Consider the following 20,896-nt stretch of genomic DNA (forward strand, 5'->3'; position numbering starts at 1 on the left):
AAAATATGAAATACACAGGAAATCAGGAGTATAGTCACTGGCAGATATGACTCCTCATACAAAAGTGCCATAGGCTTCAAAATACTATATATTTCAAGTGCCTTTTGGGCATTTTTCCCCCTCAATCCTCAATTATATCATTTTATTGGTAAATTCTTTTTCAGAGTGAAATAATGAGTATAATGTTAATGTATAACTTGCAAGAAATCACATCTCATTCTGTGCTTATATCTTGCTACAACATGTCAGAAACTAAGTTAGGTGCATTTATACCTCAAGTCTGCAGGGTATTTTGCAGGATTCAGTGTCTAGTCTCCCTCATCTTACTGTTTAGTAGTAGAAACGAAGCAAAATGCCTTATAGTTTGACTTACACTTCCAAATCACATGAAGCTACCTGTGTTCCTGAAAGAGACCTAGAAATTAGCCGTAACCAATTTCCATCTAACCTGTTTCCAAATGGCACACATCATGCCATACACCTTGATGGGAGGCCCAGCAGCCTTATTGAGTAATTTATGTATTGACTATTGTAGTATTCTCACCTGTGCTGCATTCTGCTTTTTAACTGATAGAAAATAAAATACAGGTTTTATGGGGCTTCTCAGGTAAAAAGAACCAAGAGATGGCAATGGGACTCCTGGGTCAAGAAGATCCCCTGGAGGGCATGGCAACCCACTCCAGTATTCTTGCCCGGACCATCCCAAGGACAGAGAAGCCCGGTGGGCTATAGTCCACAGGGTCGCAAAGAGTCGGACACGACTGAAGCAATTTAGCATGCAGCACACACAGATTTTATAAGTGGTTTTAAGTAAATTAGACTATTAGAGATTACTGGCTAAGTATCAATAAGACCTTATCTCACCATTGGTTGAGGTTTGTGTTTCCCAAGGCTGTGGTTTGGGGATGCAACTTCTTGAACCACATAGTTGCTGAGATGCTAAAAATGTTTTGGGTGGAGAGATAAATCACTTTAGACACAAATATTTCTTCATTGCATATATTAAAGTTTTAAAAGTCATGGGAAAAAAATAAGATTTCTTATTAGAAATTGGCTTTATTGGAAACATATCAGAAACACAGTTAGTCTGTAAACACAGTATGTTGAGTACTTCAGCTGCATGCCCCTAAAGGGAAAGTTGTTCCACTTAATCTGCCCTAGTTATGCTTTTGTTAGTAATCTGAGAGGAAGTGGGAGTCATGCATCTTCCAGGTCCTTCCCTCAAAATCGCCAAGCCAGAAAGCAGTGACAAATGTTTTTTTCTCGACATTGATATAAGAAAATATTAAGAAGTAGAAGAAACAAAATAAAGCCAAAGGGATAAACATCAGAAGCTTGCTTAAACAGCTTTAGCCCCATTTAATTGCTTTTCTGTCAGCAGGATTATTAACAATTTTGGACATCTGAAAATTAAATTAACAGCCTGAAAATATTTTACAGAATGAGATAGAGCATGATACATGAAACATAATGACCCCACTGAAATCCAGCCAAGCCAGTGTGACTACTCATTTAGACAGAGAAGACAACTAGTTAATCATCACTGAGCAAATTAGACAGAGCAAATTAGTTTCCTACATTCCACAGTCTTAGCTACCAGAAAGAGTATATGCCACTAATTAGGATGAAAGAATTCTAAGCATATTATTATCTGTATAGAAAGAGAAAGCAAAATTGTAGCTTGAATTACTTTTATTAAAGCTTGAAGCCTAGGTTACATAGGTATAAATTACATGTGCAAGCATTTGTGTGTGTGTATATGTGTTCACACATACATATTGATATTTAAGTAACAGAAGCCTTAGCATTTTCTTGCATCTTGACCTAATGAAGTATAAAATTTTTTCCAAGGTTAATTAGAATTCTTGGGAACACATTCACACACACACAGACACATACATGTCAAACATAAAACCATTTCTTTTAAAGTGTGATTCCTTTCATTAAAGATGAAAGTAGCCATTCCGTATACTTTACCTGGAACAGCATTAAATTATTTTTTCTTTTAAGAAGTGTATTGTCATTGTATATGAAATAAATATTTGGACTTAGTTTATCACTGGAGATCAATCTGAAATCATATTTTGTAGCCTTAATTAGCATTTATTTGCTTAATTGTCGTTCTCAACCCCATCGTTTCCATTTTTCACTAACTTGAACAATGCTATCTTCTGTTGTTTGCACTTTAATTTAAATTTCTATTAAGGTTTATGAACAGTAATAAGGTCCTGTTTGAATATTCATTAGCTTTTGAATTGTGAGCTATGAAAAGGTGCTTTCTTTTACCTTAATGAAACTGGCACAGCATGGGACTGATCAGTTGTGACATTTGATTTGAGGCATCCAGTGAATTTTCTCATTGTTTATTGACACATCTTGTCCAAACAGCTCCCTCGCAAGTGAGCGGAGTAATGAAGGAGAGAGTGCTGCAGCGGAGTGTGGAGCTTTCCTGGCAGGAACCCGAACATCCCAATGGAGTCATCACCGAATATGAAATCAAGTATTACGAGAAAGTAAGTGCTAAGAACTGCTGAAACGTACAACCATGTATGATGCTCGCTGTGTCTCATGTCATCCTACTGCACTGTCGACTAAAGCTGGTCATTATAATACCAACTGTTTGGAGCTGCTTCAAAATGGATAGTTGATGCTAGCCAATTTTAATAACCCTCTCCCTGAATCTCTGGCTCATTATTATAATGTTGGTTTCTGTGAATTAAGTTTTTGTGTTACACCAGTGAAAATATTCCACTAGTAGTGTGTTTACGAATTCAAATTTTGATATCTTAATTATTAGATATAGGATGTTTAGTACCACAGAAACCACAGAGCCCAATGTGTTTCTGAAAATGTTTCTTTGAGGTTATCTATTTGAGCCCTTCATGACTTATTTTATGTATGTGGTTTCATTGATAATGATGGTGGCCTCAAATAATTTAGTAATTTGAAAAAAAAAGACTATTTTCTGTAATAAATATGTAGTCAGGTGATTATATTTCATTCTGTTAAATTCCTCCTGAAGTTATACTAATCATGCTAGTGATGTCTATCATTTCTTTACACCCCTCTCTCCATGAAAAAGTAGTGTGGCTAAAACTCAAGTGCTGCTCCTTCAGTCCCCTGTAATGGCTAAATTTTAGTAAATAGGAATGTAACTCCATGTTTGAGTTTATTTACTTCTGACCCATCTAGAGAAAGACAGAAAGACTGACACACCCCTGTTCACAAATATTCTAGTCTCCCTCTCAAAGAAAACCTGATTCAAGGTTTGAAACATGGAACTATTATTATTGCTAGTAGTAATAGTAATAGTGCATTATTATTATTATTGACTTAATTAGCTAAAGTGCTCTAATATACATAACCGTTTAACCATTTAGATAAAATTTCACAATAGAAACATGAAACTCTGTAAATATTTGGGGACTGAATTGACTTGATTGAATCATTTAAATGCAGACAGTGCTAACCCTTGGCAATGGATACTTGTTTTTCACTTTAATGGAAAAACAGAGTTTTTAAGTTTGTTATATTTTTACTTATTGTTTACTTTATGAATACATAACTTCCATGGCCAAAGTTACATTTTAAATACTTAATTTTTGTACCAGAGGATACATTTCTTACCCCATCGAATGTATTTCTAATGGGATCCTTGATTTTAGTTTTGGTTTTGTTATGTCTGTTTTCCAGTGAGCTCTGACAGTTACAGTTTCTTCTGAAATTTCATCAGCTTTCAAAAACAATGAAATGTGTTTTTAAAATATGTTAGGTGGTTAGTAAGAGTAAAGTTTCTTACAGTGCAACACAATATTTTACAAATCTGGAATAAATTTGATTAAATAGTTACTTTTTTGCATGACAGAAATAGAATATCTGTTTATTGAATTTGCAAATTACAAAATAATATTACAAGTAATACTATTGCTTCATAATATATGTAAGCCTGTGATATATGTATATATAATTATGTCATCTAATTCCAGTTTTTCCTCATTCTTTTATTTTAGATAAATATATATTTATATTATATGTTTATATATTTTATATATTTATATATATAACTCTTTTTATAAATGATTATAATGCAGACAGTATATATCAGCTTTACTAAGTCCAGTCTACTTATACATTTATTTACAGCTTTGCAAATATTATAATTCAAACAACCGGTTTGACATTTTTAAATTTCACTGAATAGTTTTATTACCAGACACAGTTGAGTGCAGGTTTTATTATTGAACAAGTAAGAACCTATCTAGAATCATATATTTTAATGAGTAGTTTTTATAACTTGTTTTATAAAGAGCACATTAGAATCATATCAATTGTTTTAAATTTTTATTCATTTAAATATTGTTTTATGGAGTTTTTATATTCTTTGAATTTTTATATTATTTTATTCTTACTTATCATATATAACATGAAAAACATATTTAAAGTCTGTAAGTCTCAGTTTTCATATCTGAAAAATGGAGAAACTAAGATATTTAAAATACTGCTGAATCATAAAGTATCTAATATATTGTTTTATATTTAAAACAATAAGTCTTACATTGATAACTTCAAATATTCCATTAAATGCTATTTTGCAAAAGTGCTTTTATCCTGTGAGAAGTGTAGGTTTTAATGAAAACAGTTGATGTGTCACTATGCTGGTGGTGGTTAGCTAAATTTCTTGATTTAATACCTTTGTTAATTTTTAACATATGGCTTTTTTTTTTACTGAATAACATTCAGGAATGATATTAAGAGAACTGTATTATGAAGTAAAGATTTCTACTCAACCATAGATTTTACAAAAGTGGAGTTATATTTTGGTCAAAAGGATATTTGATTATATTTATGACTAAATATTTCTTGCCACTGTGTCCTCTACCAACAAAGCAACGACTCAAAACATCATAAGTGTTTTAAAAAAATTATTTCTCTTTGAAATTTGTAGAACAAAGGCATGTGCTCACATTTACATTTAATATTATCTGAGAAACGGCTCAGTGTTCCAATATTCCACAGGGTACAATGTAGCCTTTATAAAAACAATGCAGCAAATTGAAATAAATAGCAAGAATTGGCTGTCAAATTGTCTGGTTGTAATCACAATTAAATATTCCCTGTATATATTGTTTCCAGGATCAAAGGGAACGGACCTACTCGACATTAAAAACCAAGTCCACTTCAGCCTCCATTAATAACTTGAAGCCAGGAACAGTGTATGTTTTCCAGATTCGGGCTTTTACTGCTGCTGGTTATGGAAATTACAGTCCCAGACTTGACGTTGCTACACTAGAGGAAGCTACAGGTAAAATGTTTGAAGGTAATTACCACCTTTGGTTTGGATTCTTATCTCTATAACGCTGGCGTAATTTTTATTTCAATATTGAGTGTCATGACTTAGTTCAAGGTGATTTTTACATTTAAGGGTGAATGTATGTGCTGTGCTGTGCTTAATCTCTCCGTCATGTCAGGCTTTTTGCAACCCCATGGATTTTAGCCCACCAGGGTCATCTGTCCATGGGGATTCTCCAGGCAGGAATACTGGAGTGGGTTGCCATGCCCTCCTCCAGGGGATCTTTCCAACTCAGGGATTGAATCTAGGTCTTCCGCATTGCAGGCAAATTCTTTACCAGGTGAGCTAATCAGGGAGGCCCTGAATGTATATGTACATATAAATATATATCTATATACTTTGTAAAGGTTATTCAGAATAATAATTTAAAACTTGCTATTTTGTGATGTTATAAACTTTGATCTAATTTCTTTAATACGTACTGGGTTTATTTTGAAAAGATTAAGTCAGAAGCAGAAGCAAGGCTTGCTCAAAAGTGTATTGACACAAGCTGTATTCATAGACCCTCAAATGATCTTCTTCTAGTTGTCAGTCAAAGCTGCCGCTTCATAGACACCCTTAAATGAAGCCAGAAAGTATACCAAGATGGGCCAGAGAAAGATAATTTATAAAAATCAGGGTTAATTGAAGCTACTTGAATTTTAACAATGATTTCGAAACTTGCCATTCAGGAGGAAGACTTTGTATTTATTTTTACTTTTGTCATCTGTTTTTTTCAGTTTTATGAAATATTTCAAGCATAGTAAATAATATATTTAAAGAATATATGAAATATTAAGAAGAATAATTAAATATCTCTGTATATTCCACTCCAGCTTAAAAATAGAACGTCACCAAAAGTCCCCTTTACCATTTGGTGTTTTATAATGCAACATAGGATCATAACAAAAAAATACTTGTAACTAGAGTGTATCACAAATAAACAGATGTATCTTAGGCTGCACATCCCAGTTTACTGTCAGAGGACAAGGTTTAGAACAGCTTGAGTACCACTGCTGGTTGTTTTTCAGCTAGGTTGAAGCCTCAGGGTATGTTTCTGTATTTTGAAAGTTTTTTTATTTCTCTCAATGTTATTCACATATTAGGTTCACCCCGCTGTTACTTCCTTCTCTCCTTGCCAATCTAATTTTTCATGGAATTCTATACAAAAATTAGCTTAAAATATTATATTATTTCCTTTTTTCAGTTTTTAATAGGAAGATTTTTTAGTAAATTAAGTCAATGTAATTTTGATTAAAGAGTTATTTTGATTTTGGGAGAATATTTTTCTAGATATTCTAAAAGGTAGAATAAATTGTTATTCTTTTACATTAGTTCATGCTTAGTAAGTTTACTAACAGTAGTATTTTTTAAAAATATTTTGTTATATTTTTAAATTGAGCAGTAACTGGCAACCTCAACTAATAAAACATATGTTGAAATATATTTTAAATGTAAATCAGTTATATAGAAATATAAACACAAAAGTCATCCATTGAAAAAGATTTCATATAACTTGATGTGATAAACTTAATATCAGTATTCTTTATTACCTTTTTAAAATGGAGTATATAAGATTAAAAATGAGAATATCTAAGTTCAGTGCCTCTAAAATATTAAAGTCTTTTACTCTATTAACATTTAAACATTTGAGTGGTCTTCTGTTAAATGTGTTCTAGTAATTTTCCACTTCGGAGAAGGCAATGGCACCCCACTCCAGTACTCTTGCCTGGAAAAATCCCATGGACGGAGGGACCTGGTGGGCTGCTGTCCATGGGGTCGCTAGGAGTCAGACACTACTGAGCGACTTCACTTTGACTTTTCACTTTCATGCATTGGAGAAGGAAATAGCAACCCACTCCAGTGTTCTTGCCTGGAGAATCCCAGGGACGGGGGAGCCTGGTGGGCTGCCGTCTACGGGGTCACACAGAGTCGGATACTACTGAAGCGACTTAGCAGTTTTCCACTTAGACTGATCTCCTGATATTTTACTTTGTAGTTTCTAATATAATTAAACAATTTAAATGATTTTTTCATATTCTAGTGATTAGTTCAAAGTTAAAGAAACATCAGTCGTTTATACTTACCAAAAATTCTTTATCAGTTAAAGCTTGAGTTTAAAATCTTTAAGAAATGAGTTTGTGTATTTTCCTGACTTTGTAAATTAAGAATATTGGGCCAAATTATTATTTATTACCTACTAAGATTCATAGATCTGATTGCATTATTTAAAAATGAAATAACTAACAATCATAGAGATTGACATGAAGTGCCGTCTATGGAGTCACACAGAGTCAGACACGACTGAAGTGACTTAGCAGCAGCAGCAGTAGAACCCAAATGAGCACATGAAACTAATGCTAAAAATGCATTTTGCATTAGAAAGGATTTGGTGATTTTTATCATCAGAATATTCTCTCCACTGGAAGGTAAAGTTTGATGAAAGAAGAATCCATATTTCCCATTTCTTACTTCAGTCTTACAAGTACCTAATATAGTGCTTGACACATAGAAGACACTCATTAAATAAGCAAGAAATGAATACCTCATGTTAATCAAAAAACAAATTATCAGTATCAGTTGAAGCTAGTAGAAATATCCTTGGTTTCACATTTCAGCTCTGCCATGTCTGGCTGTGGGACTTTGGATGAGCTATTTCTCTGTGCCCAAGTTGCTAAGAGAGTAACACCCAACTCTCAGACCGATTGTGAGGATTGAATAAGTTAATGTACACAAAGTGCCAAGTTCAGTGCCTAGCAACACAGACAGCTTTGAATGTCAGCTTTCATTATTTGGTACAACCATTCTCAAGTGTTTTGGTCTTGGGAAGCCTTACAAGCAATTAAAAAATATTGAAGATGCCCAAATAGATTTTGATTATTTGGGTTATATTACTTATTATTCACCATTTTTAAAATTAAAACTGAGAAAATTTTAAAACACAAGTATTCACAACACACGTTTCATTAGCCAGCAGAATGATGACATTATCACTTGTCATCTAAGTTCTGGAAAACTCAAAGGTGCACTTGTGAGCATGTGAGAGTAAGTGAAAGAGACAAATAACATTTTATTATGTGAAAATAGTTGACCTTGCAGATACCTTGGAAAGCTTCTGAGGTTTCCCAGACATGCTTTAAGAACTACTGATTTAGCACACAGGTTACTGTGCTAGGGATTAGGGATGCACAGAAACACACAAGCACATTTGATGTGCTCAGTTAGTGAGAGAGACTTGCTCACAAGTTCTGGCCATACGGTTAAGCACTGGTGGAGTGCACGGCCCGCTGCTATCACAGCGTCAGGAAACAGTGACTCTTGTGCTAGGAAGGAGGGCTAGGAAGAAGATCCACCCAAAAGAAGTTACTTGAGCACTGATTGGAAAGGGAATTTAAACATAGTATTCCATTTTACATATATCCTAAAATCCCCTTCTACACAGAACCACTGCTACCAATTTTACAATTTTTAAACTGTGGTATAGTGATTACGACATAAAAATTATTTTTAAATGTGTTATCCATGAAACAGATGAAAATATGAATCATAAATAGTGATTATCATAAGATTAAAGTGTGATCCTAACTATATTTAAAAACATATAAGTAAATATTCACAACTTCTAATTCACCATTCACCTGACTTCAGTTTTCTCACTGGAGTTGTGTTTCTGAAGCTAAGGGCAGAACAGAGTCTAAGACAAGCAAAGAATTAGACCCACGGGACAAACTGAATGGAAATAATTTCGACACATACGTGTTTAATTTTTTCCTTCCTCATGAACAAAACTACTCCATTCTTTTTCCTCTCTGCTGCTGCTAAGTCACTTCAGTCGTGTCCGACTCTGTGTGACCCCATAGATGGCAGCCCACCAGGCTTCCCCATCCCTGGGACTCTCCAGGCAAGAACACCCGAGTGGGTTGCCATTTCCTTCTCCAGTGCATGAAAGTGAAAAGTGAAAGGGAAGTCGCTCTCTAAATATATATTAAAAGAAAGATAAAAAAAAAAAAAACAAACCAAAGCAACAAAATTACTTGAAGTCATCTTTTCTCTGTTGAATCATAATAGGCAGTAATTCAGAAATTAAAGCTTTCAAGTTGTTTTCTTTTTCCTTTTCCCTTGTTTCATTCTCTCGAGGAGCAAATCAGCAGGTCCTGACTTAGGGAGTGTGTATAATATCTCTTTTCAGAAACTTATTACACTGGAGCTATTTTTACTGGTGTTTCAACATAAGAGCTATCTATAGTTAGCATAAGTATACAAAATTAAGAGAGGAGTTGTCAAAAGGAGGGAGACATAGATAGAGAGAGAAAGACCAATTGAAAAAACAATCAACACCTTTATGTTGCCTATTGTGGCAAGACACATTCTGCTTACATATAATTTACTGCTCTGGAGACCAAGTCCCTTGCCACCACTAAGAAGGAGTAGTATTTTCCATCCTCCCTGAAAGTTTACAGATGTTGATTGTTTCAGAAATAAACAAACTATATTAGTTTTCATTATATTAGATATTAATCTGTAACTGAATCATCTATTGAAATATACATTTTCACTGTTTTGCATCCATTTGGTTATTAGGTTTATACTAGTATTGAAAATAGAATATTCTGGGGAAAATATGACAAATGTGAATTGCCAGATAAGTAAAACTTCACTAATTTGGAAAAATACAAGTGAGAAGGCCATGTGACTTGATGAAGAATAAGAATCAGAGGCTGTTTTAAAGGACATGTAAACATATACTGCTCCCAGAGAGACTCTCAGAAAGATTCAGCTGGGTTTGCCTTAACAAGCGTAGAAGAATTACTTAGCCTTGTACAGGAAGTATCTACAATTAGATAATGCTAAAATGTTTTTTACAGTACTTGCAGAAAGTTGGCTCTTCCATAAACAGCCTAGCTTCTCTGTAATCTTAAACTCTCAAATGTGTGCATTGCATACTTTGTCAAATTAATATAAGTAATTCTGTTTATTTTCCTGAATTAAGGTGAATTATAAACTCATATTGATTTGCTATGATTACATCATGATTTTTATTCTATATTGATGATGTGAGAGATAAATCATTTAAGGTACTTTGAAAAATGCTGAGAGTATGTTATTTGGATTCTTTTTTTTTTTTTCACACGCCAGGAAAATAGACACAGCGGGATCAAGTACCTTACTGAGGGGAAAAATGGGGATTTACTAGCAATTATAAATGAAAAATCTTTATCTCTTGGATCATAACTAAGTTTCCAACAATTAAGCAGGGGATCACCATTCAACAAGGCATTTTTCAGGGATCTTTCCTAGCTGAAGAATATAAAATAGATGAAAGTATTGTGCTTACCACTTACTTAAAATGTAAAAAAAAAAGTTTATTTAAATTTGTTACAATAGAATACATTTATTTAAGTTAGAGGTGAATTTAATAGCATAGATATCTTGCTTATAAGATTTTGCCTAATCTTTCAAGTTCTTGAATAGTATTGAGTATTTTATTGAGCCTTTTTTTTTTTTCTGTTTACAGCTACGGCAGTCTCAAGTGAACAGAATCCTGTTATTATAATTGCTGTGGTTGCAGTGGCCGGGACTATCATTTTGGTGTTCATGGTCTTTGGCTTCATCATTGGAAGAAGGTAGAACACAAATTCGTTCTAATCTCTAACATAAAATGTATTGATTTTTCAGAATTATGTCAGCCTATTACTTATTGTTTAGTTTAGAATGTGTACTAGTAAATGCAGTTATTCTTTGTCTCATATGAAACACTAAAGGTCAATAAATTTTCATTCTCCCAAGGTCAGAAGAGGAATGAGTAGTGTCATTTCTATTAGGTGACTCTTTATTAGTTATTTTCAGAGTTTGATTTTTGTAATAAATATAGGAGACACCTGGAGAAAGATTTACTCTTTTAGTTAATGGTTTGTGGAAGCCATTTAAAATCTGTTGTTGCTGTTTTTCAGGAAAAAAATATGAGCAAATATTCACTCATTGGTAAATATAAATCTGTGAAATAGGTCCTTTCCACAGTGTCTCACACTTTATATTCTTTGCATTTTTTCAAATCATGTGAATTGCTATATTATTATTGAGTTCAGAACTATGGACAGAAAGTTTATATATTTTGTTTATAGCTCTAACTAGCAAGTTTTAAGTAATTAAGATATATCTGAATATATGCTGAATTTTAAATACACAAAGCTAGATTATTGATTGAGATCATCAAAACTTTATTTTTTTCCAGGCACTGTGGTTATAGCAAAGCTGACCAAGAAGGGGATGAAGAGCTTTACTTTCATTGTAAGTGTTTGGCTTTTCTTTATTTATTTACCCCAGTTAATACAGATCTGGTTGTCAGTATTGGCATGAATAAATTCCTGATGCATCAGGCTTGAAAATATACCATGAGCTCAAAATGTTGCTTTAAAGCATTTGAACAAATATGTAGAATGAAAATATAATGTGAATTCTTTAAAAATATATTCAGAAATGTAATCTCTCATAAGAGATTTTAATATAACCGAAAGGATGTTCAGCAGCTTTTATGTCACAATTGTTCCTTTTGCAATCTTTGCCCAAGTGTTTCATATCATCCTAATAATGATTCATTAAATGTTGCATGCGCCCATGTTCTAGCTCAGGAATTCATTTTAAGTTAGAAGGATAGGCCCTTTTTTCTATGCAGTGAGTGATGCTATAATGAAAAACTAAGGAACCTCTCTCTGTTCATCTACTATAAACTGGCCATCACAGGTAGATATTTTGAGACACAAATAGTGTAATAATAGGATTCAGTACTCTGATGTTTTCCTGTGGATTTAGCTACCTGATTCTTAAAGTTCATTTTAGAAATTATATCAGAACATAGCGCAGGAAACCCAAAAAAAAAAAAAAAATAGATGCTCAACTGCATTAATCTTATTGTTGTTGCACATGGATGGCAAGTGAAACCCTGAGAGCTTTGAGAGTAAATGTTGACTTTTTGCAGCCAAAGTGACATCCAATGGATGATGCTCTTATCCAAATCCAGTATCCCTATTTTTAATCCTTGAAAACATTGAAAATAATTTATGTGTAATTTTTCTTAATAACCATACTCCTTACTAAAATTTCTCATGGGTAGATAAATTTTCTATAAATGGCATAAGAATGACATCTATTTTTGTGTTACTCATAAAATTCTTGTGTCAGTATCTAAGAAGATATTGTCATGTCCTGATTCTTAAGTCATGGGAAGATATAGCATAAATCAAGGAAGTGTGTGGTTGAAAAAACACAATATGAACACCATTATTATTCCTGAGTTTCTCCAGCATGTTATTAATTGTTGAACCAACAGTTCCCTTGACTTTAGTTTTCAAAAGAGAAGTGTCTTTACATAATACATATTCAAATCAATGATGAAACTGTATAATTCGAACCGCTGAAGACAGGGAGTGTATTAGGACTCTAAAAATTATAGTAAAAGTTATGACTAGAGGGGGCTTTATCATGATGATTAAGTTTCAGGGCCCCTGGTTTTCGCAGACTCCTTTCAAGGCCCTGAAAGAGTCCTAGCAAGTTAGTATGTAGAATCTTTTCTCTTAAAGAGAATATCCCAAATTGCAAAAGCTTTAAGCCACACCAGACTTAAATCTGCCCCTGATTATGGCTGAACACATGTGATTCTATGACCCTTCTCCTGGTATTATTGACATATTCCTAATGTTGGTGCTTCCTCTTGCTAACTGGCAGTGATTTTGTGACAAGTCCCAGTGATGAGAGTATCATAGGCTGTTTATAGCTAGAGGATATGCAGAAAAAGTGGAAGTTATATTTTTTTCTCTTTCATGACATGAGAGAATACTTTTAACACTTCCCCAGACAGGAAGGAGAGGATCAAAATTTGAATGCCTTAATTTTTGTGTCAAGTTTGTATATAGATGACAGTAAACATATATAGAAGAGAGTAACATGAGACTATAGTTCCTGGAATCCCAGATTCTACCCATATGTGAATAATTTGATGGAAGAATCATTTAATAATACCTTAATCAGTATGTCACTTTTCTTTGCTTATTGAAGATATCCAAGACATCCCCAAATGATCAAATACTGCCTCTTGGTTAATTTGCTTTTAGCTTGCAAGTTAATGCTGAAGGTAAATTAAGACATAGCTTACCTAAAACATGTTGTATAGCTTTCTGCTTAACTGTCATCATTCAGTTTTAATATATTGATGTCATTCCCTTTTTTCACATTTGACATCCAGTTTGTATTTAGAAAAAATAAAGCTGCGTGTTTTACCTGCTAACATAGAAAAGATAAACTGGAACTTGTGTATATAAACAGTTTTCATCTCTAGAGTAAAATATCAGTGGTGGTTTTAAGATACTTAAGATTCATGAGAGATGTAAATGAGATACTAAAACACAAAAAGCTCACACTCTTAAATCAAGATAAGCAACAAACCAAAATATTCAGAAACTGTGTCAAAATTGTTATTTTAAAACTTCCATTTTTAAACGAATAATGAAAGAAATACACTTAAGATATCCTATCTTGGTAAATCCTTGATATTTTTGAATCACCCTTTATACAAGGATATCTTTTCTTGTCATTTGATGAGAACCAGGCATTTTATTTGATTTTATGACTGTATTTATAGTACATAAAGTACAACACTGTGGTCACCAGCTATTTACAAGTTGGTGTCCTTTTATTCCTTTAGTATACAGACAATTTTCTTAGGTGCTAAGACACCAGATTGAATTTTTACAGAAACATGAAAGCAACCATTTAACTAGCTTTTAGAGCACTGAATTTAATAGAATGTCCAGTCATTTGTATCAGGTGCCCTCCACTCTCCATGGCCCCAAGTGCTACATTTAAAGATATAAACACAATGGAGGAGTTTAGTGAACCAATTCCAATTTACATTCTGTTTCCTCCTACCATTTCTTCTAACAATGTCTTTGAATCCAAGCTGGGCAGTATTTCATGTTTTTATGCCAAAATTGCTCTGGCCTGTCAAAATGTTTTGTGACAACTTGAATAAAGAACCATCAGAGACCCGTTTGAGATGCAGAAGGTTACCTCCAATCTAGCTCCCTTATCGCAAAATCAAACCAAAAAAAAAAAATGAAAGAAAGAATAAAACGGAGAAGATGGCTCATTCTCCATCTGCCTGCCAATCTAGGAGGTTAACCTATTGTTTTCTTCCCTTCTCTCTTTTTCTCTTCCCCCTCTCTTCCCTGTACTCCTTTTTCTCTCTTTTCTCTTTCTATCCCCTCTCTCTTTTCTTCTTGTGTTTTTTTCTCATGTTCAGCTTTAGTAACAAATGAGCATCTGTCAGTTTTATAAACTGCAACAGTAATTGTTTAAGACAATCAATTTTGGATAAACAATCAACTACAACAGAATAAATCAAGATTTTTAAATCCCATTTTTCCTTTATACATTCTGCTTCTTTTTGTTTGTTATGTGTTTATTTTAAAAATATAATTTCAAGTTGATGTGATGACATAAGCACAGTTAGGCTGCAGTGTAATACATAAAGAAATATATTGTTCTCCAAATAGTAAGATTTAATGAAAAGATTGTTCAGTGGCTTTGTTAAAAAACAATAAAGTTTTTTTTGAGGATATAGTGTAATTATTTTCATTGCATTAATATAACGAAATATATGCCTATCTATCTTATCTTTGTCTTTAACCAAATGATTAGATTTGGAATACATTATTGTAATTTATTTAAAGTTGACATAGCATTCTGTTACCTGCATGCTTCTGGGTGCGTTTTAAGACAATTTTAACTTTTAAGATGATTCTATGTTGTTTGAATCTTGACTACCTTTTCTGAGGTGTATTGGCTACCTCCTCATAGCAGTTAAGAACTTCCAGAGCCTTATAATTGAAAGTTCATATAAACCATTCCTCTTTCAAATTACTGTCATACATGGTTAGCAGATCCCAGGAATATTGTAAATTTTCTAACTTTATTCTGCACTTTGTACATTTGGCTTCTATTGCCCTTCAAGGTGAAGAAGAAACTGTGTCTTTAGTAGATTTCTCTCTGGTTTTGTGATAGCAGTCCCTCACAGCTTGTATTAATTTTATGTATATGTCAACGGTGGTTGGTCTTTAAAAAAATAAACCAAAAGAATAAGTAAGATGTCTAAATGTTTTTAATATTACTGTCAGTGTAGTAGGCTACCTGTAAATGAAATGTCTTCTTTTCCCAGTGTATTAATTTGATTGATTGACTGACTGATAGATTTACAAATGTGTTTCCAAGTCCATTACAAACCTCAATATGGCTTGAACTATGCCATGATAGCAATGAATTTAATTAAACCTCCAGTCTGATAAGAGTCATGTCAGAGAATTTTGGTGCTGTCTTTTGTTGATTTACTGGAAAAGCAATTCAGTTAGTCACCTATGAGCTGGATCCTATGTTACCTATAGAAGCTTGCAGATAATACCTATACGCCTGCAGACTGAAGTAGTCTGTTAAAACTGCTGTGAATCAGGTGATGTGGAAGCAAGTTCACTGTTCCAAGGAGCACTCTGCATAATGAAATTCCTGGGCTGACTGCACAATAAGTGCTTTGCTTCATCACAGTCATGCTTTCTTACATCATTACAGTTAAATTTCCAGGCACCAAAACCTACATTGACCCTGAAACCTATGAGGACCCAAATAGAGCTGTCCATCAATTCGCCAAGGAGCTAGATGCCTCCTGTATTAAAATTGAGCGTGTGATTGGCGCAGGTAAGGCTGTTGTAGCTTCCTTGTTCAGCTGTTCCATTTAGCCAAGATCGAAAGTCATACATCATAATGACAGGCAAATAATTATACCTCAAGTATAGAACCTTTGCATTTACCTGAAATGTTGGAAGCAATGAGCCCGTACTTGTTTATGAAATCTTAAGAAAAAAAAAGTGAAAAAGAAACATGTGGTGCAGAGAATTGTGTATCTTTTGTCTCTTGTTGGATTTTTCAGATATTGTTCTATTGTAAGCTATTTCATAATAGTTCTGGCCCATCGAATATATGAATTTATATTTAAAATAGTTAGAATGTTGTGAATATTGCTGGAATATACATCCTCTGACTTGATTTATCATCTTCCTGCCAAGTGTTCATTTTTATTATTTTTTGTTATATTTGTAGCTGTTGTATTAATTTCATGTAGAAAATTAATATGTATTAATTATTTAAAAGGAAAATTATTTTCTATGTGTACAATGTATCTTCACAGTAATTGTACATTTTGGATGAAGTCCCTTACATCTAGCAAACCTAGGTACATATGAATTCCAGATTTTTAAATCTTTCAGAAGTATTAGTATTTCAAGTCATGAAAACAATAGCAATATGTAGAATTTGCTAATGTGCCCTTATACTCCAGTAAACAGTGTCCATTTTGCAGTGTATTTCAAACCTAAATGTTGTTTCTGAAAGAGTTTTTGTTAAGCCAGTTGAAAAAAAAATAGGACTTTGTGTAACAGTTTAAAAAAGTTTAAAAGTGTTTTTAAAGAATTGAATGCAGTTACTCTGAGAGAGGAGATATTTCTGTAATTAAAATACACCTGCCTGTTCTGTTACTTTAGGAGAATTTGGAGAAGTCTGCAGTGGTCGTTTGAAACTCCCAGGGAAAAGAGATGTTGCAGTAGCCATAAAAACCCTGAAAGTTGGTTACACGGAAAAGCAAAGGAGAGACTTTTTATGTGAAGCCAGCATCATGGGGCAATTTGACCACCCAAATGTTGTCCATTTGGAAGGGGTTGTTACAAGAGGTACATATTGACAGTATATTTCATTTACCAAATGGACTGTCAGAAATCAGTGTTATTTCACAGATACTAAAAAATCAAATTGTAAATATACTGCATATTTTCATGAGTTTTTCTTTGGATGTGTAACTGACTAAAATAATTTTCTTTTGTGCTACCATCTCAGGCAAAAAATGGATAAATGAATGCAGGTTGAGAATTAAAGAATAAATTTGATAGATAGATGGGAGTGACAGATATTTTCATTTATCTTCAAAAGTCATAAACGTATTACATTTTAGTCTTTCGATTTTCTGTAAAGTGTCATTTTCTCTGAGTTGTATTCACAAAACAGGAGTCAGAAGAACACACTGACTTTTATTGTTTAATTTTATCAATCATGACTATGTTCCAAACAGACAGTTAATGACTCTGCGTTTAGCAGCAGCACTAGAAATGTTAGAAATACTCACCACTCACCCAGTCAGTCTTTCAAAAGAGCACTAGATATTTTATCTGGGGTGAGAAACAGAATAAATCTGAAATTTACATTACAGCTTTGGAAGCAACACTTTTTTTTCCTTATATATATATATATATATTTTTTAATTTTAGGGAAGCCAGTCATGATTGTAATAGAATTCATGGAAAATGGAGCCCTAGATGCATTTCTCAGGGTAGGTAACAAAATTATTCTCCCATTCTAAATATACTATGCCTGTTACCAATGTAATTTTCTGAACTTTTCTTTGCAGTGTAAAATGTGAACAGTAGAAACTTGAACAGGTCACAAAATTGTCTTTGAAAAGCAGCTTTAAAAAGTCTTAAGACTGGATTGAGAAAGATTTTTTGAGCATTTAAGCGATATAATGCCATTTAAAAATAGTTTCCATTGATATATTGCCGCAAATACTGAGGATACTGGAAGCCCTATAATTGGAATACTTGCTGTAGAGTAGCATTTTACTTTTTCAAATTTACAATTATAAATGAAATACAGAGGTAGTACAGAGGAAAAGTGAGATAACCGTTCAATGTTGGTAGGACTGCTCTGTGGAGCCATTTCTACTATAGTGTTATATGAACATCAAGCTTAAAATAAAGAATTATTACCATTTTAAAGTATGTTATTTTTATAAATAATAAATTCTGAATGTAAAACATACATATTTTTATGTTCAGACTTTTCATCTAAGATCATGAAGAGGTGTTAACCTTTTTTCAAAGGGCAAAGAGAAAATAGTAAGAGGAAGAGAACATGTAGAGATCATACATGATCTAGAATGGAACATTCAATCCAGATTAATAAGCATTAAGAGGATTTTGACATGCTATGTCTTGTTAATATGCATACCTGTCAACTTTCTAGAAGAAGGCATCACTTAGCAAATTCATCTATTCAAACCACTGTCAGCTTGCATTGTATTTGGAATTCAACTGGAGAAATCTGTGGGTTAAAAATAAGTTAGAAATATATGGTGGCCAGTTGGTTGCAAAGAGTTCTCAATCCCATTTATTAGCACATCTACCTCAGGGAATCTTTGTTCAAGTAATATTCCTACCTAAAGCACAACAATGAAAAGTAGAAGATGAAAACAGTCAGCTGGTACAATCCCTTTCTACCTCTTATTTTCACTCCATTTTTACTGAGAAATTTTTTCACCCTTCCTTTTTTTACCATTTGGAGAAAAAATCTAATATATGTGCCTTTATCCTTTTATATGTTTAGACTATTTATGTAAATTTTTAGCAAGTGGGTAAAATGCTTAGCTGTCAGGGATTTTTTTTTTTTAATATTTCATTCCCTAACTTCCTGATGATCTGTGCTTTTATTTTGGGGCTTCCCTGACAGCCCAGTTGGTAAAGAATCTGTCTGCAGTGCAGGAGACCCTGGTTCAATTCCTGGGTTTCTGCTGGAGAAGAAATAGGCTACCCACTCCAGTATTCTTGGGCTTCCCTTCTGGCTCAGCTGGTAAAGAATCTGCCTGCAATGTGGGAGACCTGGATTCGATCCTTGGGTTGGGAAGATCCTCTGGAGAAGGGAAAGGCTACCCACTCCAGTATCCTGGCCTGGAGAATTCCATAGACTATATAGTCTGTGGGGTCACAAAGAATTGGACAGGCAGTAACCTCAGATATGCAGATGACACCACCCTTTATGGCAGAAGTGAAGAGGAACTAAAAAGCCTCTTGATGAAAGTAAAAGAGGAGAGTGAAAAAGTTGGCTTAAAGCTCAACATTCAGAAAACGAAGATCATGACATCCGGTCCCATCACTCCATGGGAAATAGATGGAGAAACAGGGGAAACAGTGTCAGACTTTATTTTTCTGGGCTCCAAAATCACTGCAGATGGTGATTGCAGCCATGAAATTAAAAGACGCTTATTCCTTGGAAGAAAAGTTATGACCAACCTAGACAGCATATTCAAAAGCAGAGACATTACTTTGCTGACTAAGGTCCGTCTAGTCAAGGCTATGGTTTTTCCAGTAGTCATATATGGATGTGAGAGTTGGACTGTGAAGAAGGCTGAGCACCAAAGAATTGATGCTTTTGAACTGTGGTGTTGGAGAAGACTCTTGAGAGTCCCTTGGACTGCAAGGAGATCCAACCAGTCCATTCTGAAGGAGATCAACCCTGGGATTTCTTTGGAAGGAATGATGCTAACGCTGAAACTCCAGTACTTTGGCCACTTCATATGAAGAGTTGACTCATTGGAAAAGACTTTGATGCTGGAAGGGATTGGGGGCAGGAGGAGAAGGGGACGACAGAGGATGAGATGGCTGGATGGCATCACGGACTCAATAGACATGAGTCTGTGTGAACTCCAGGCGTTGGTGATGGATAGGGAGGCTTGGCGTGCTGCGATTCATGGGGTCGCAAAGAGTCGGACACAACTGAGCAACTGAACTGAACTGAGTGACTTTCACTTTCACTAACTTTGATGTAAAAATTAGCATATACTTTTGGATTTGCATGCTTTGAAGCTATTAATTAATACCAGTTACATATCAATATAAATAAATGATTACTAGAATTCTATTTTATATTATTTGACTATTTAAATCAGCACCTGTTGTTTTTCACAAATGTCTATATTATGTAGAAAATTAAGTAGTAATTCCTCTTATATGACAGAGGAATCACTATGTGCAGACATTTTTCATGGTAATTTTTTTCTCTTTTCAAACTGGGTTGACTGGACTTTCATTTTTGTCTTCCTATAGAAACACGATGGGCAATTTACAGTCATTCAGTTAGTAGGAATGCTGAGAGGAATTGCTGCTGGAATGAGATATTTGGCTGATATGGGATATGTTCACAGGGACCTTGCAGCTCGCAATATTCTTGTCAACAGCAATCTTGTTTGTAAAGTGTCAGATTTTGGCCTGTCCCGGGTTATAGAGGACGATCCCGAAGCTGTCTATACAACGACTGTAAGAAAAAGTCTATTACTGCACCTCTTCATATTTCTGCCAGTTTTCCTACCAAGAAAGCAGGGCTTAATAATACAAAATGAAACAGGAGAAAAGAGGCAAATTGATCTCTACCTTTGTTTGTTGTGATCTTTTTTTCCTTTTGGAAGAATCATCATCGCTTTTACAGTCTTCATATAGACTAAGAGGAGAAGTATGATAAGAATATTAATTGCTTATTTCATATTGGGATTGCTAATATATATAATATACATATAGTATTTGGTTACTAGTGGTCATAGTTGTAGCAGAAAACAATAATCCCACTTTTTAATCAAGATTTTAAGAAAATATAACTATGCTAATTCTTGTAAGTTTGCAAGATTAGAACAAAGGAAAGCATATGGGG

General features: G+C 33.8%; 1 protein-coding gene across 7 annotated transcripts in view; it reads left to right on the forward strand.

Annotated features, from left to right (window-relative positions):
• Positions 1-20,896, forward strand: part of EPHA7 (EPH receptor A7) — a 214,201-nt gene that overhangs the window by 172,669 nt on the left and 20,636 nt on the right. For 2 of the 7 annotated variants that reach the window (XR_011258815.1, XM_069599249.1), the window contains exons 6-13: positions 2,389-2,513; positions 5,134-5,302; positions 10,845-10,953; positions 11,562-11,617; positions 15,944-16,069; positions 16,912-17,097; positions 17,689-17,750; positions 20,299-20,508. Coding sequence is in view for 6 of the 7 variants with exons in the window: in XM_069599249.1 (XP_069455350.1) it covers positions 2,389-2,513; positions 5,134-5,302; positions 10,845-10,953; positions 11,562-11,617; positions 15,944-16,069; positions 16,912-17,097; positions 17,689-17,750; positions 20,299-20,508 (1,043 nt within the window). In the remaining variant the exon portion in view is untranslated. Of the gene's footprint in view, positions 1-2,388; positions 2,514-5,133; positions 5,318-10,844; positions 10,954-11,561; positions 11,618-14,624; positions 15,468-15,943; positions 16,070-16,911; positions 17,098-17,688; positions 17,751-20,298; positions 20,509-20,896 lie in introns of those variants that run through there. The other 5 variants (XM_069599247.1, XM_069599248.1, XM_069599250.1 and 2 more) reach the window with 5 other exon arrangements.

This window comes from Ovis canadensis, chromosome 8, assembly GCF_042477335.2.
Source record: "Ovis canadensis isolate MfBH-ARS-UI-01 breed Bighorn chromosome 8, ARS-UI_OviCan_v2, whole genome shotgun sequence".
NCBI classification, from domain to species: Eukaryota; Metazoa; Chordata; class Mammalia; order Artiodactyla; family Bovidae; genus Ovis; species Ovis canadensis.